Source organism: Porites lutea, chromosome 5 (assembly GCF_958299795.1).
Source record: "Porites lutea chromosome 5, jaPorLute2.1, whole genome shotgun sequence".
NCBI classification, from domain to species: Eukaryota; Metazoa; Cnidaria; class Anthozoa; order Scleractinia; family Poritidae; genus Porites; species Porites lutea.
The window spans coordinates 6,083,274-6,100,929 of NC_133205.1; the positions used below are offsets into that span (position 1 = coordinate 6,083,274).

Consider the following 17,656-nt stretch of genomic DNA (forward strand, 5'->3'; position numbering starts at 1 on the left):
GTCGCAGCATTTGATCTTGTATACTGCTCCCTGTCTGTCCGCCTCCGGTTTGTCTTTGTCCCTGACATTAGTAAGCAGTCGCCGTAAAGTGGTTGTCGTTTGTCTGCAACACGTATATTGTAAGGTTGTAATATACGTCTTCAGAGGTGCCTCTGATGTACGGTATAGTCGCTGTCGTAACAGGGCCAGAGTTGGTCTGAGTGTTGAAACTGACTGACAACTTGGAACTGACAGACGACCAATAACATCGCGACGTAATTGACCAATCATATCAATAACCGGAGTATAATACCATCAACTGACGTGATACAAATCACTTTGACTCTGATGCTGACTACCGCACTGGTTGTCGGAACGTCAGTCACTGTCAACAACAACAGTCCTATTCAGGACTACGTTCACCCGGACGATCAAACTCAACCTACTTTTGAAATGACTCCTGGGTTCAAACCTTTCACAGTAAAAGATATATGTACTAGTAAATTAAAAGTAACGTGTAACGGTATTTATTTTTCGTTAAAGATGATAACAATGTACAATTTGTTTACTTTTAATACACTAAAAGAAATAAACGTTGCAAAACAACTGCAGAAAAGTATAATAATTTTTAGTAAAATCCAACTAGTGGTCTATTATCAATGCTACGTTCTGATTGGTTAAGCTACTACTAGGCTATATGTTATAGCCCACTAGTAGCGAAAAGCGCGGACTTTTTGGCGGCCAAAAAGGGTTAAAGTCTAGCTTTAACTACCTAAAATTTTTTATTCTCGTCATTTTTGACCAACTAGTTGGATTTTACTAAAACAATTATTCCTCTCGCCCTCATGGCCTCTGGGTCAAAAGCCCATTCGGCCGACAGAGCCCATTCGGGCTTGAGGAATAATTGTTAAATATGATCTGAAGGGATTAGTAGCTTCCTGACCAAGGTCCCGTTCATACGTTTTGGTGTTTTGTAAACGGTATTTTTTGCGGATTCGCCCAAGTATTCGTTAAAAACGTTCTTCGAAAACGCAGCCTGTTAAAAACACTCTACAGAGTGTAAACTTTAAGAAATGCAGTTTTCCTGACATCATGTGGACTAGTGAAAAAGGAAACCTTGAAAACGGTGACCTATCGGTATCTGATTTTGCGCGGAATAGGAATGCCACTTTAAAGTTAGAAAAAAAAAGAGGGTTAAATTTTCCTTTCGGGTAAAATGTTGAAGCTTGTGCCGAACCCGTGCGCACAAGTTCTTTCATCCCAAGTATTTCAAAAACGGACCTCTGAAACCTCGGACCTCTCGTTGAGACGTGTCCGTGCGTTCCATATCGAATTGGAATTTAAAAGCGTTGGTTTTTAAGGAGAGGGGAAAACCGGAGTACCCGCAGAAAAACCTCTCGGAGCAAGGGAGAGAACCAACAACAAACTCAACCCACATATGGCGTCGACGCCAGGATTCGAACCCGGGCCACACTGGTGGGAGGCGAGTGCTCTCAACACTGCTCTCCCCCTTGCTCCCTCCCCTGAAGCCAGGTTACAGAGGTAGTATGGACGGGACCTGAGAGTTTGAACCATTCTTCCCCCTTTTTGGTCAGTGTATTAATAACGTCCATTAAATCTATATTTTGTCATGGTTAAAAAATTGCATCTTCACCGAAAAGTCTAAAAAATATTAATATACAGTGTAGCTGCGGTATTTATCGCTTCAATCGCTATTCTCTTCTTCAGCTATCCTCCATGGAAGACTGCGAATTCCCAGTTCTCCATGATGGTTTCTCACCCCTCGAGGTAATCCTCGGCACGAGGATATATTCAAGTCATTTAGATTGGGACAGCCATTAATAACATTCCTGTAACGAATGAAAATGCACATGTCGGAATGGCTGTCGCAAAAATACTTAAGTATTTCAAGTACTTTTAACCCTTTCGTTCGTAAGTTTCTTAGAAGGAAAAGGCCGCTAAAAATACCACCAAGAAAGGATTTATTTCTTGGCATCGATCTTAATAGTATGATGTCAAAATTGACCTAGACTGTTTGGGGATATTTTCCTTGAAGCCACCACGCATTCGGTACCAAAAAACCAAAAATCGTATTTTGGAAATTTTCAACATATAAAAACTTGACAAACATACAATGCTGTCATTTTTCCGGGAGACTCCAGATTTTGGAGGGTATCTTCCGGTCTCCAGATTAGAGTATGAAATCTTCCGGATTATCGCCGAAGTTTGCCATTTCTTCAGTAGACTCGATTTTCCGACTATAAATTTTCAACTCTTTTGCGTTGTTTGAGCTATTGTAATGTTAACACCGAACGTTTCCTCATAAACGGCTCCGGTATGCCGTGATAATAATGTGATTGGGTGGGAAGTAGACCAATCAGGTCATAGGTTACAAGGCAAAAACATCTTTTTCGCGCGTTTTGTGTCATCGCAAATTCGTGACGATCGGAGAGTATTTTAAGCACAAATGACGTCACGTGCCGTGCGTAATGACGTCATCTACCATCGCTCCCCTATCAATTCTCAATATTTGAATACGTCGGGGGTTGACAGCCCTGAAAATATGTCTCAAAATGGTTGCTCAAAAAGTTTATCACCGGATGATTACTCTAAACAGCAACATATATCAAAGCCCAGGAGTATAAAAGATCGATCCAATGTCATACAAGCAGAATAAACAGCGTTAAAACTATGAAAGAATGGCTAAAACCTTTGACCGGTCGATACAAAATGGCACTATTTGCATATGTTTCTTTGTAAAATGACAACTTTTGCTTCGAGTTACCTTTCAAGCCTATAAATCCAGCACCATTCCTCGACAGCACCACACACTTAAAAGTTGAACTGTTTGAATGCTCAGCCTCCTAGTTCGCTGCAGAACTAATCGAAAAACACGACCATTCCCGAGAAAAATTCCCAAAAATATAACCGAAGCTGAAAGATCTTCGTCTTCCGTCGCCATTATTTGAGTTCGCGTGTCACTGAGGTCGCTAAAATATCGGAAATTTGACCAAAATCGATCATAGAGACAGCAAATTGTCGCCCATGTTGTTTTCTTTCTTGATCGAGTCACCACAGGCTACCCAAAACCCAAGACGCATGCAAATGTACGCTGACCATTTTCCTCCGGACCCCTTCCGATCGGACGAATTCGTAGGATTGCGAACAATTAAACAAGAGATGGAGTGTTGCATCCGATATCCAAACACCGAGAAGTGTAATACATCAAACGCGAGAAGGAGTTTTTGTATGTGGTATCCAGACAACAAGAAGAAACATATCAAACACGATAAGAGGTCTTTCATCTGATATCCAAACACGAGAAGGAGTGTTTTATCTGATATCCAAACGTCAAGAAGTAATATATCAAACACGAAAGGAAGTGTTTCATTTGATATCCAAACACCGAGAAGTAACATATCAATCACGAGGAGTGTTTTATCTGATAAACAAACACTGTGAAGTAATATATCAAACACGAGAGGAAGTGTTTCATTTGATATCCAAACACCGAGAAACAATATATCAAACACGAGAAGGAGTGTTTCACATTTATAAGTCAAACACGAGAAAGAGTGTTACATCCGATAACCAAACACCAAGAGGCGATACACCGAACACGAGGAGTGGTTCACCCGATATCGAAACGCCGAAAGGCAATACATCAAACACGATCCTATATCAAGCCAGCGAGATGAGGATTAAATAACAAGTTTTATTTTTTGAGTGTTCGATACGCATAGCTGAATATTTCGCTTTCTAACCCGCCTCTAGACACCTGAGCTTGGTTCCCGGAAGGTCGATAGGCGCTGATCCGGGGTTAAAACTTTTATCTACGACTGTATTATTTTGCTTTGCTATGGAATGTTTAGAGAATCATTTTTAGCGGGAACCCATGACCCGGTGTAGGCAACTCCCATACTAGGCCTTAGTCACGGCGTTTTCACGGATCGGTTCAATTTTAGAAACACATTTAAGAGCACTTTTTCCCGCGAAAGCGGAATGTCTGCTCCGTCTATCAGAAACGTCATGAAAGGATAAAACAAATATCATTTTTAGGTCTCTCGGTTTTGCTTCCTAGTATGAGTGGGACTTAAAATATATATACTTTAGAAATTCAAGCCAAAACTGTTCTAAAAAGAAATTAGTCGGTAAAAACGCCGTACCACAAAAGTACATGGTAGTTCTGTCCGACTTATGGGCTCCTGTTTTGAGTTAACAGTAATTAAAAGTCGAGTATTAAAAAGATCTCGCTCACCTCACACCATCTGAAGTTATAATCGTGTTGCTCAGATTTAACGACTTCAGCTTTTGCATCCCGAAATTACTCAATAACTTCATGCATTCGTCGTCAACACCTCTATTAGAAGAAAGATCTAAACTTTCCAAACAATGATGCCACTGAAATATAAAAATACTGATGTTACCTATAAAGCATAGTTGTGCTCAAAGTCCACGTAATATAATATATTTTATATTGTTATAATATTATTATTAAAAATATGTTGATATTGTCCTTCAGCAGCTTGATTGAAAATAAAAATATTGTTCAATTGAGGCCTTGAACTACTGTTTTTAATAATGAACTTGGCATCCCAGCTTTCGCCGATCAACAACATCATCAGGAATGGGAAAATATTCCGGGCGGAGCTACAATGTATATATTAAACTTTCACTCAACTAAAAAAGGACTACCCTTGGTTGATTCTTGGTCACGTGGCCTTACCTAAATTCATATGAATCCCCATCGTGATAAAATGGAGAAGAAAACTGGGCCGCGTTAACTTGCGCAAAGACCCCTGGGAATGTTACCGAGAACAGGGGCAAAAAATGCCATAGGGGACCTTAAAGATCCGACGACGGCGACGAGAACGTAAAAAAAGCAATAGGTTTAATAACCGAAACGTGGTTCGCACAACTTTCAAGGACTTTTCCAAGGATTTTTCAAGGATAAATTACAGTTTTTAAGGACTAAGATTTATTTAATAAATCGGCATTCTCTAATTCCCTTTGATTACCCTATTGGCTAAAACACGTCAGAAACTTTGCGAAATGATTGGATATGACTTGCAGTTGCATCTGAGGTACAGAAATAGCACTTGAAAAACAGAAACAGAAATAAAATGTTCTTCATGCACAAAAATGTTTTTACGTTACCCGTGAGTTTTACAGGTTCTTACACCGAGGATGAGCCAAATTTTCCACGGAAAAATAATCTAATTTTACAGAAAAAGGTGTCTGGCGTAGACAAGGTTGTGAATTTCAAAGACTTTTTAAGACCTAATAAAGAAATCCAGTACTTTTCAAGGACTTAAACCGAATTCAAGGATTAATTTTCAAAGTTATCCCAGAAGAGAAACTGCAGCTATAGGGGAAAAAGATGCCGATGATATAAGAAAAGTAATACGTAAATCATTCATTCAGTGGTTTTGAGGATTAAATTTGTGTTCTTATAAGTACCGAGTGGACTATTTTGATTCGCTCCGGTTATTCTTTTGTTGCTGTTGAAGTGAAAGTCGACAAATATATGTTAGGTCCCTCAGGAAACCAGTTGGCTATATGTTTTCCTTCGATCTGACATTAAGTGTATATTGCTCTTATGCTAACTAGTATAGCAAAATTTCCATAAGAAATGGAAAGAGGTTTGTATCAAAGTAAGGTCAATCCAGCCTCACGTTCAGCCAAAGGCTAGGATACTAAACCCCCAACTGTAAAATGGTCGATTCAACTTTAGGAGGGTTCACCTACATTTGACAAAGTTAGTGACTTGAAGTAATCGCGATGAAGATTGAAAGAACGCGAATTCACTCTTTCAGCGACGTTTTCGCTGCCGTACCCGTCTTCGGGATCTCAAGGTCCTTAAAGCAAGGTGTCCACTAGCGCATAAGCATAAGCATAAGGACATACGCACGCGCAGAATGGCATATTTGGCTCAATTCTCGATACCAGCTCTCCTAAACCCGATGATAAACAAGACGACGGACGCTTCGTCCGCCATATTGCTTATGATATGTTCGCATAAAGTCTGGGTCAAAGTGACCTACGATTGGTCCACGGCGTTGTGCTTATGCTTATGCTTATGTCGACCCGTCTTCACTAATCGAAGCTACGACATAGAGCGGTTTTCATTTGAGTGTCGAAAAGTAATTGGTTTTGCACTTTCTACACGATGCGATTGGCTTAAAAGATTCGCGCCACCTTTTCATCCAATCAGAAGTAAAACCAAAGCCAATTGTGACACGCTCGCATGCATTTTCCCGCGCTTTGCGTCAGCCACATGTAATTACTTCGAGTTTTGATTGGTTCAATGTATTGTCTGTGTCCTATGTGATTGGCCAGAGTAATTACTTTGGTTTTGGTTTTACGACACTCAAACGAAAACCACTCTAAGCATTAGCACAAGCACAAGGAGAACGACCCTGGCGGTTTTTCTTGTGCTTATACTTATGCTTATGTCCACCCAGTTTTCACTTGCTTACACATGTGCTTGTGCTTATACTTATGCTTATGCTCAGGTGCTAGTGAAAACCAGCTTTAATAGACCTTTGTCACGTGGCGGCCATTTTGTCCCGAGAGATGAAAAAAACTCTGTATTTGCACGACTAGCCTCATTTTCACTGCGAGGCTAACCGTACAAAAACAAAGCTTTTTTAATTTCCTGAGACGAAATGGCCGCCGTGTGACAAAGGTCTATAGCTGACCGGCGCGTCCCCCGTAATGATCCCAGAACTCCTTGCAAAGCTAACTCGGCCCAGTGACGAGAGAAGGCGGGAAAAAAATACTGCCAGTTCTAACACAACAACACAAACATGGAGCCGCAAGCGAAAATAGAAACGATTTTTAAAGTTACTCAAGAAGCAGCTGGATAGCAGCTGGTAAACGAAAAAGATGCAGGTATCAATAAGGAGGAAGTACTTTATAAATCACTCGTTCGGTTTTTGTGATCTTATAAGTACTGAAATTGTTTTGATTCGCTTCTCATTCTTCGCTTCACGAGGTCCAGACTCTTACCCAGTCGCCACTTATATTTATTCTCGCAAAGGGATATGTAAAGGCAATTTGACGCACGCAAAGGCGCTTGGGAAGGAGGGAGGAAAAGTGACAACGCTTTGCGTTTTTCTTCGTTCCTTCCCTTGATGCACCGCGAAATAAGCACATCCTTCCCCTCAATCACAGCGCATACAGTAAAGCGACTGGGTACAAGTCTAATTGAGGTCTAGGAAACTTGTCTCAGTAAACACCATACAAAATTAACTGGTCTCCCGAGGGACAAGACATGAAGTGTATTTTGTTACAGGAGAGAACAAAAGGAATTTGTCTTACCTTTTCAATAATAGCAGCGACTTTAGAATATGACGCATTGTTGTATATCAGAATTTTCAAAGGAAAATCTGGCAGATTCTAGAGACGTTAGAGTATTCGTTAGTCAACAGTGGACGAAAAGGGGATTTTCTATTAAGAGTTACACAGAGACTTTAAATGGAGCTCTGCAGTGGCTGAACCAGTGGAGACGCCTTGGGGCTCGGCCCCCTCTTATTTTTGGACCAACTGAGGCCCGAAGGGCCAAAAAAAAAATTTGGAGACCGCTTCCCCCCTCCTCCTCCCCCCCCGACCTTTATCTCAGTGTCTGGATAACTGGGTCCATCCCCTTATCTAAAGGTCTGGATCCGTCTCTGATCTGATTGGTTGAAAATTTGTTTCACCCAATGAGACGCTCTAATATCCGTTTTTTTTTTCTCAGGCTACAGCTTGTACTCGAACCTTAAGAAGCAATTCAACATTGGCTTGTTTTACTGAGATTAGGAACTGACATACCCGAAATCCCTCGGCAGTAATCAGATTGGGCCCTTCAAGAATCAACATTCGGAGATCTTTGGATGCCCACAGTATTCTACAGGGAAATAAGCATCAGACAAAATAGGTAGAAATGCATTCCAGAGACAGTTATAAAGATATAATGTAAAGATACCCTTTAACCTCCATGATCAACCTCACTCGCAGGATTCTCTCCTATTTTAGGGACATGCAGAAAGCACCCTGGGAACGAGGTTGCTCCAAGATTGCCAAGATTGTATCCATTCCCTTGAAAAGGATCTAATATCCAGATTTTTTCAAACTTGGCACAATTAACCCTTTCACTGCCACAGTGTTTGATGGAGTTTTGTAAGGTAACTCTACCTTTTGAGTCTGTGGACGAAATCCTATGATGTGACCAATCAGATGAAAGCTCTCTGCCTGTACTTTCACGTGGTGCCATTAATTTTGTCACAATTTTAGAAAATGAAATTTGGAAATTTGGTGGAAATTTGCCTTTGGCCACATTTGGCAGAGAAAGGGTTAATAGTCTTAAATAAAGCATTAAAAAGCTACAACTAAAAGATGGGTCACTGCAGGTGGTCACTTAAGAGAATCAAACCACAGGAGGTATCTGCCAAAATGAGGTCCTTTTGGCAAAGAATTTAGTGCGAGCAATTTATAAGCTAAGTGTAGTTATATGCTGTCACATGATCTTTGTTTTCACTGAGACCACAAAATGCATCAAGTGGTCCCTAACAAGAGGTGAAAAACAGTGACTACAAAACTGTGAGGCCAAAAAGTGGTCCAATCGCTTACGAGAGGTGGTCATAATTATAGGGCTGCGACTGGGAAAATTTTGATGTTTTGGATAAGTGGACGCTTATGGGAGGTGGTTGCTTATGAGTTGCACATGGAAGTTTAAGGAATAATCACACCTAATTAAGGGGTTTGAACTCAGTAACAAGATGTCATTGCTATCTCACCTGTATAACAGCTGATCATTTCTACGATCAAGTCCGTAATAATCACAAGAAAGGTCCACCACCTCAAGATCAGGAAAACCATTTGCTGACTGAAAGGAAATGAAGAACAAAGTCAGATCCAGAGAGCAAGATGATCTTCATGCTGGCATAATGTGGTTTAGTAAAATCCAACTAGTGGTCTATTACCATTGCTGTGTTCTGATTGGTTAAGCTACTATTAGGCTACATGTTATAACCAACTAGTAGCGAAAAGCGCCGGCTTTTAAACCAAAACAATGGTGGCTGAATCATGTTTTGCTAGCTAAAGTTTTTTTGTAAGAATAATTGTTAAATAAAAGCCAAGACATTCCCTCAGCAAACATGAATATTTCATCATGTTCATATTTAAAAAACAGGAAAAGTGCTGTGCTTGCACTAGTTCAACACATTGACAGTGTTGCATGTCAAATGGCTTTAACATGGCAATGACAGGAGATAAGACAAAGCCGGTTTGAAACTCATCTCTGCGTGTCAAAACATACCATGGCCATTCGCCACTTTAGAACAAGAAGGGGACTTCACTAGAGCTCGCTGAGGTGAATTGTGTCCCGCAGTTGTTTCTGGGTTTGTTACTGGGGACATGCCAGTCAGCTATTGACAGTTTTCCCCATCCCTAGTAACAGCCCAGAAGTCTTTGCAAAAGCTAACTCAGACTAGTTTCCTTCAAATTTCTAAAATGGTGAATGCTGGGACTTGAGCATCAGCCAGTCCCAACACTGGCTCTCAAAAAATACTAACTTAGAGCATTTGGCCGAACTTTCAAAGTGTGCATATTTGTTGGGTTTCCTGAGTCTAAACTAGCTTCTATTCAATTGTACGCCGGTGGACCCCCTCAGCAATGTATGTACTCTAATATCCATAATGTATCAGTTTACTGTACCTTTTCATTGGTTTTTGGTATGGAGTTAAGTAAGAGATTTGCCAACATAAGGCGTCTTAGTTTAGGACAGCCAGCCTGTAAAACACAAAGAAAGAATCAGTTATCATATGGTAAGTTTCAATGTGTGCCACGGAAAGGTTCTCAAGCTCTGAGTCTCCATAATACACTTTTATGGCCCAAACGTTGAAAAAAGATCCAGGTCCCAGATTTACATGTACATGTAGGAAAAGCTGATAACATAAAGGAACACAAGCTGTTTGCATGGCCCAAGGCAATGGTGGTCACATGAAAAGGGTATGAATACTAGCCACTTTCATTGATACTTTTTGCTAAAGGCAAACTTCAATGAATAAAATCTGGTGGGTCCCTACTCTCCTTTGTAGTTGCTCGGGCAGGAGTCATGCAAGCTCCCCGCCAGCGTGCATGACTCCAGCCCGAGTGGCTGTGAAGGAGACTATTTGGTTGCAAGGCTTATGGTTGTAGTTGTTTGTCTGTTGTTTTTTTTTAACATGTTAATCACAATAAGTAAACAAAATATTGCTGGGAAGCGCTGTTGTTTTTTATCAAAACATCCCACCAGCTACACAGGCTCCTGAAAAAGATATAAAACATAACTCTGACTGCCCTGTGTCTGGTTTCTCGGGCCAACTTTTTGGGACCAAAATCGAACATTCAAATCAAAATCTTAAGAACAAGAGCATGTCTCCAAGCTAACAAACCAGCCCATTTTACTGATAGTTTGATCATCATGTTATATGCAAAATTACTCAAACCTCTAGAAATCTTGAATGTAAACAACAAACAACTTTCCAGACGCATCAACTTTCATGAAACGGTCCAGTCCCCATCTTTCCGCTCAGGATACGACTGAACAGTGTTACAGTTTCTATGGAAGACAGAAGACAGAAGCGTACCTGCAGTTTTTCTATGTGAATTTTTCGAATGTTGGTACCGCTAACATCAAGGTCTATCAAGTTTGGACAATTCTCCTGTAAAATAAATTGAAAAGAAAAATTAAACGTTTTAATAGCATTTTCCTTACTCAGAAAACTGAATAAATACCTACATGTACATGTATGCAAGATAATTTTAATAGAATTTACACATACTTGTAATGTCAAAGTGATTTAGTTTATTTGCAAGTACATGTATGGCAAATCCAAGCCCCTGGGAGTCTTATTTATGTCTAGCATAATTATTTGAGGGGGGAGGGGAGAGGCCTAAGTAGAGGGAGGCTTATTTAATTTAACAAAGAAGAAGGTTTTAAATTTCCATATTAGAATGCAAAGTGGGAAAGTTCAGGCACATGAAGTTAGAGGTTTTGCATTTGAATTTCCATTTCAATTAATACATCAAATCAAATCAATCAACAAGTAAATCAAACTGGATCAGTCTATATGAAGTGTCACAGTCAAAATTAAAAGATAAGAGGAAGAGGCACTTATTTGAGAAGACGCTTAAATGAGGATTTACATCAAAATACCTGAATAAGTGGAAGTATATGAGTGCCAGTAACACGACAGCAATTTGCCAACCACAGTGTCTCCAGCTGACTTCCTAATTGTTTAACAATATGTTTGAGACAATTGATGTCAATCTGCAACAATATAAACATTGTGGAGTGAGTGTTTCCAAAAAAGGTCCAGAAACATGAAGTGGCATGTATCACTTTGTTATGTGCATTTCAGTGGATCTAACATCCAAAATTTCAACTCGCTACTTTGTAACTCACTTCTCATTCTGAAGAAAACGAAAATCCAATGCCAAATGCCACCACAGGGAGTCTCATGGATTTACAATGTATTGCTTTTTTCCATTTGGTCTTTTAGAGTTCATGAGCACAGATTTTCGGTCATTTTATTTTAGCTTTTTTTGTACCATTGTCTTGAAATTTTCAGCAGGTAGAGTCTCCAGCTCACAATTTTTAGAACTCAAGTCTCCGGGTGGGAATAGATAGAAACACTTAATTTACCATTCTATACCCCTTATAGCTATGAGTGTCCAAGATGTTCAGGCAGCGGGAAACAGCTCACAATAGAGGAGAGCGGGGCAAAAAATGTAGAAAAGAGGAATTCAAGGAAAGGAATAGTGCCTGGAAAGTGACTCTGACCAACTGCTAAACTATAATTTGTTTGCCTTTTGTATGTTGTGGTTTGATTTTATCCCTGGTTTACATTTCACATAATAATGAGTTTAAAACAAAGGTTCAAATAGAATATTAAACAGATGAAAAAATGCTACCCCTTTCGGGCGGAGGCCATTATAAGGAGTGACCCCACGGGGCAGAGGCATTTTACAAAATGCTGAAAGGCCACTGAAGGGCTAGGGCGTCTGAAAACTAAATGATTTAAATAAAATGGTTAATATTATGGATGAACCGAATTCATCAAGTTCCACTTACATGTACCCAATGACATGTACATGCACCCCCAGTAGTGTTACAGAGGACATTTCATGTACCATGGCCATTCAACATTCTGCGAAATACCCTGACAGACCAACAGCATTTAAGAAAGAAGAGGTAAAAGGCCAGGCAGAAAAGCAATTGTAATTTTTCTTACATTTGTAGATTTGACATCAATACTTGTTAAGTGGCAACATTTGGTGACAAGTGATGTGATACCCCGAGGAGTTAAGCTCTCACATTCAGAAAGCCCAATGGTTTGGAGTTCATTACAGTGCTGTCCTATAGCCTACAGTGAAAATCAATAATATGAGTACATATAACAGTAAGCCCTTGAGTTAAACAATATAGTATACTTTTTCTTTTCCTAATTCAACTGATTATACTGTTTTTCCCTAGTTCAAATGCATGTAATTTTTGGATAATTATATGTTACAGGTTAAATTTGATTTCAGGTTAAATTTCTTTAACCTAGATTCTGGATTCTCAATTTCCCTTGTCTCCTAGGGTTAGAGGATGAAAGAAATTGAAAATCAACCTAGGCTAATCAAAATTTACCTGAAATTAAATTGACCTGTAAAAATGTATACATAGTACTCACATTTCTGAAAAAAATTCCAATGACTTTCGAACAGTGCTGAAAAAGTTCTGACAACTTCCAAACATTACCAAAGATTCTCCAAGATAAATGTTACAGTGATTTCCAAAGGTTGCCAAATGTAGCAGTATGGAGCGACAAATCTAGGTGCCATTATTATTGATCACACATATCTCGGCAAGATAAGCAATGCCACCTACTTCATCAACTTTCACATCTGTAGTTAGTATATGAGACAATTTAATTGTCTTGTATTATAAGGGTGTGTTCAATGTTTTCAATCAGCAGGCATGTGCATAATGCCTGTGAGTGACATGTAGCGGCTACATGTATAAGTTGGCGCATGTGACTTAATTTGGCCAAGTATTAATAGAGACATTAAAAGAGAAAACTTTTAATAATAAGTTTAAAAAATTAAAAATCCGATGTTACCATACTTCTATTCCTTTATCTGTCAGTTTGCTCCACCCATCAAGGAAAAGTTGCCTGACATATTTCAATCGTTCAGGTGCCAGTTGTTGCAGAATTGAAGGTGAAGCTGAAATTTTCACATATGAAGTTGACAAATTCACCGTCCTCCATAACCTTGGTTCTGATGCAACCTGCCTCCAATGGCGACAAACCCTTGACATCCTGACAATCATGAAAAAAAGAAAGACAAGTGTATTGTCCACACAGAGCTTGAAACTTGGATTCCAGCTCAGGTCCTTTGGACAAACAGGTCGCACATTTTTCTCGCCTGGAGCCACTTCTTGCTTGTCCTAGTTAATGTTTTTGTTAAAGGATGACTTGGTGGCTGGGCCTTAAAAGTGTCCACTGGTCAAGTAAGCTTTAAAAAATACTTGCCCAGCAAGAAAATCTACTTGTCCCTGACTACTGGATGGAACTTTTTCCATCCCTGCTATACTATGAACTTAACAGATCAAAATTTAGATGAACCAAATTTTCTGGTACATATGCTTTAATAATAATTGCTACTGTAACTGGCAGCATTTCAGAGACTGGTAATTAGAATGAGAATTAGAAAAACAAGCAAAACAAAACTGAGAGCATAATCAGTCAGTCTATATACATTAAAGGTCGCATTAATTTTGTCACCCACAAAAATTCTCAAACGAAAACATACCACTTCTCCTGAAACATAAAGCTATACACATGACTATTTTGGCCTTGCTGTATAAGGCAAATTTCTTTTTTTAAATTTTACAGTGAACTGTAATCTAATTTCAAGAGATTTCTTTCTTGGTTAAGGACATGGTATAAAATTGATAGGGCTTGAAAAAGTCCAGATTGTCATACATTCCTGGGAAACTGCCCACCTACCCAGTGGTGGATCCAGGGGAGGGGCCCGGGGGGCCAGCTCCCCCCCCTTATTTTTAGAGCAAACTGAGGCCCAAAGGACCAAAAAATTTGGGGGGGAGACTGTGCCAAACCCCCCCTCCACCGCCCCCTTATCTAAAGGTCTTGATAACTGCCCCCCATCCCCGCATTATCTCGAGGTCTGGATCTGGGACTGCTACTCCTCCCTTAAGCCAACATTAACACTTACTTCTGACTTAGGGTAAAGTGTTGGTTTAGGGGAGGGGTAAGTGGGCAGTTTCCTTGAAACATATAATGATCCAGAAGTCCCAACCAGTAGTCCAGGACAGGTAGATTTTCTTGATTGGGCAAGTAACTTTTAAAGCTTGCTTGGCCAATGGGCAAGAGTCCAAGCAAGTCATCCTCTAACAAGATAATTAACTAAAGACAAGTTAGCAGTGGCCCAAACCAAGCAAAATGTGATAGCTGCTTGCTCAAAGGACAAGCTGAAATTCAATTTTCTTTTAAGCCATGTAAATGAAAGGTGTATTTGAGTAAAAAAACCTGGTCAGCATTTCCTTAGCTGGATCCCCAAATTTGATATAGGGAAGAAGTCAAACTTTAGTGGAAGAATGTTTTACAATGTAATTTGGCAATAAAAATTAAATAATTCAGTAGTAAGGAAAATTTTCATGTTACAGTCATTATATAATGTTGATGTCTGAACTCTCACCTACACAAGAAAGGTATTTTGGATCCTATAATTTGCTTCATTGCATGCTGAAATATTAACGTGAGGAGTTCTACTGGAATAAGCTCTGACCATCCTTTCGATAGCTGCACTGGGGGATTAGACTTAGATTCAGCTCCTTTTTTGTCTTTCTTCTTAGGATCTGCTTTTTTCCTTTTTTCAAGCTTTTTCTTTTTTGAAGCATGTCCTTCTTCTTTATTTCTCTTGGTTTTCACTAAAAAGGAAACAACATTATTGTGAATATTCCAGCATTCAATTAAGCTTTCACATAGATGTTCTTTTGGCTTATAGTCACACAATCCTCCCTGGCAAATGCCTGCTGAAATGAGTGGTTAATAACATACAGACTGCATACCAATCACAGCACACTTCCACATCTGGGAAGTGCATTTTAAACATTGAAAAATTTAGGGCAAGACCTGTGGCATGCAACTCCAGAAAAGGTCAGCAAAGTCAGAGAAGGTCCTCTATCAGGAAGAGCCCCCGTAGATTTCTTAGACCAAACTCGCCGATGAGAATAACATGCCTCTGTCCTGGAGACTACCCCCAACATCTCATAAACAATAATTACATTAATCGAGGTTAAATTTACTGACTAAAGTCAGCTTTACTACAACAAAGCATATTTCTCTTACATCTACCACGTCACACCCTGCCTTTGCCTAACCTCAAGAACATCTCAATGAGAAAACGGTACCTGATTCAAATCCAACCTCCAACACACTTCAAATTCAATACTTCATGTACACAAAAAGTTTCCATGCACTAATAATTATCTTAAATAAAAAGGAATAGTCCATATCACACTATGTGAGCTTGTGACTCCTGTTTGGCCTGTCAGCACTTAATTTTCTACTCATGATTGGCCTTTTATCAAACAATCACTTAGTGCCAAACAAAGGGAAAGGAATTCAACTGCTTATTTCAGCAGACATTGATGAAGCCCTAAGAACATCTGCATAGGAGGCTAAAATCCAAGAGCCAGGTGTAAAAAAACATTAAATCAAATTAAGAAGGGTTTTGCCATACATGTAGATGAATGGGTTATTTCAACCTTGTCATCCTGGCCTGCAGCGACAGTTAGATCATACTTAGTGCCACCTAAACCCCCCCAGGGGGGGGATCCCTAGGGCTTCCAACAAATCCCAATAAAATCCCTGGACCAAATATCAACGCCCAAAAAAATTGAATTCCAAAGCATTAAAAATTTCCAGAAAGCAAAACAAGTTTGGTGGTAAACGCAGAACGACATGTAAGTGCTGGCACTATGCGGGCACTACCACCAATATTCAGATTCTTTTGAATATCCCCCCAAAAAACCTCTTAAATCAAGCCACCCAAGTATGTGTTTCGGTATATTTTCTTTTCTGATCATTGTATAAAGAAAACAGATTCCCTGTTACCGTGGGTCTGTTCAGTAATAGATCACAGAAGACGTCAAAATGTGCAGCTCGTGTGTCACTTCCTTGTTTTCGCTACATTTTGACATCATCTGTGATCTATTACTAAACAGACGCATGGCAAAATGGAATCTATTTGTTAAATGGACCCCATGCTCCTGTTAATGATGCCAAGCAGTTTCCTAAAGCATCTCATCTCAGTGGCCTGCAAATTCTTCTGGATGTCTGTTGTTATTGTCCAGGTTTCACAGGCATACAACAGTCTTGAGATTATCAGGGAGTGCATAAGTCTGATCTTTGAGCTAAGAGAGATTATTATGCATATCATTCCAGATGGTCTTCAGTCTTGCTAGTGCTGCTGTCTTCTGTGGAATTCTGTTAAGTACTTCTGGCTTGGAACCTTGATCCTGACGACTGTGCCCAGATACTTGAAACTGTCCCCTAATCAACCTCGTCCAATTTTTCACCGATGAAAAGCCCATAACATTTAACTTGGCCATTTTGTTTCTGTTTATTTGATGACTTAGTTGCTTGTTTTTATGTCTTCCTTTTAAGTTTGCACTTTTGTTCTTAATATTCTTCTAGGTAAGCTATTCAGAAATGAAACAAAATAACTAAAACTACTATAAAAGACCTTGATCGGATCGGTTCGTCACTTTTTGCAGTAGCTTGCGTGTTATTGCGGCACAACAGCCAACATACACTATTTTTTGCCAGGACCCAGTTGTTCGAAGGTCGATTAGTGCTTAACCCGGGGTTAAATTTAACCCGGGTTTCTTTTTCTTTTGTTCAAAAGTATTTTCTCAGATAATTTTCTCGGTCATTCTAAGAGCATCCAATCATCAACTTGTTGACAAAAAGAATTAAACTGAATTTTCTTTTTAATCCTTCATATCTGAATTCAAATTTCGCACTAACCCTGGGTTATCTTAACCCAGCTTAGAACAACCGGCCCTGTACGGTAATAGAATGCTAAAGACCTCGATCGGATCGGAGAAACTCAGGTTAAAACTAACCATTACGTGATGTGCTTGCAGCGTTTGTTGATGTCTCGTCTTCTTCTGGAATGAAGTCTGGATCATCGCTTTCGTCTGAAGGCAATGGCTCGGCGTGTCTTCCAAACGCAAACACTTGTGTCCCTGCCCGTTTTGGCACTCCGAGGATGCCTTTTGATCCTTTACCTTTACGAGGCATTTGAATCAAACATCCGTTAATTCCTGTGTTTAGCTAGCTTTTTACAGGCTCAGTTCTTCGGAATTCTTGCCCTGCGCTGGGAATGAAGCACTATTCATTCTAATTGTCCTGGTGAGCGCCATGTTGTTTACAACTAACGGCCGAAATGAGTTGTGGGTCGATCGTTTGGACTGTGAAGAATAATCGGCTCCGGGAAATACTGAAAACGGGAATTCTGGATGGGATTCATAAAAGTAAAGTGGCAACAATGAACACTAACGTGCAAGGGCCATGTCCTATTATGGCTCTTGGTGCAACTTAATAGTAAAAAACCTAAAACAATTATTGATTCA

At 39.7% G+C, this 17,656-nt stretch overlaps 1 protein-coding gene across 1 annotated transcript; it reads right to left on the minus strand.

The window, feature by feature from the left end:
* Positions 1-479: 479 nt before the first annotated feature.
* Positions 480-17,448, minus strand: LOC140937051 (F-box/LRR-repeat protein 6-like). The gene is made up of 12 exons (XM_073386581.1): positions 17,147-17,448; positions 14,713-14,944; positions 13,118-13,313; positions 12,240-12,371; positions 11,162-11,275; positions 10,593-10,667; positions 9,679-9,753; positions 8,760-8,848; positions 7,795-7,870; positions 7,303-7,380; positions 4,238-4,380; positions 480-1,829 (listed from the first exon to the last, which is right to left on the minus strand). Exons 1-12 carry the CDS (start codon positions 17,322-17,324, stop codon positions 1,685-1,687), a joined length of 1,533 nt encoding a protein of 510 aa, XP_073242682.1. The 5' UTR covers positions 17,325-17,448; the 3' UTR covers positions 480-1,684.
* Positions 17,449-17,656: the final 208 nt, after the last annotated feature.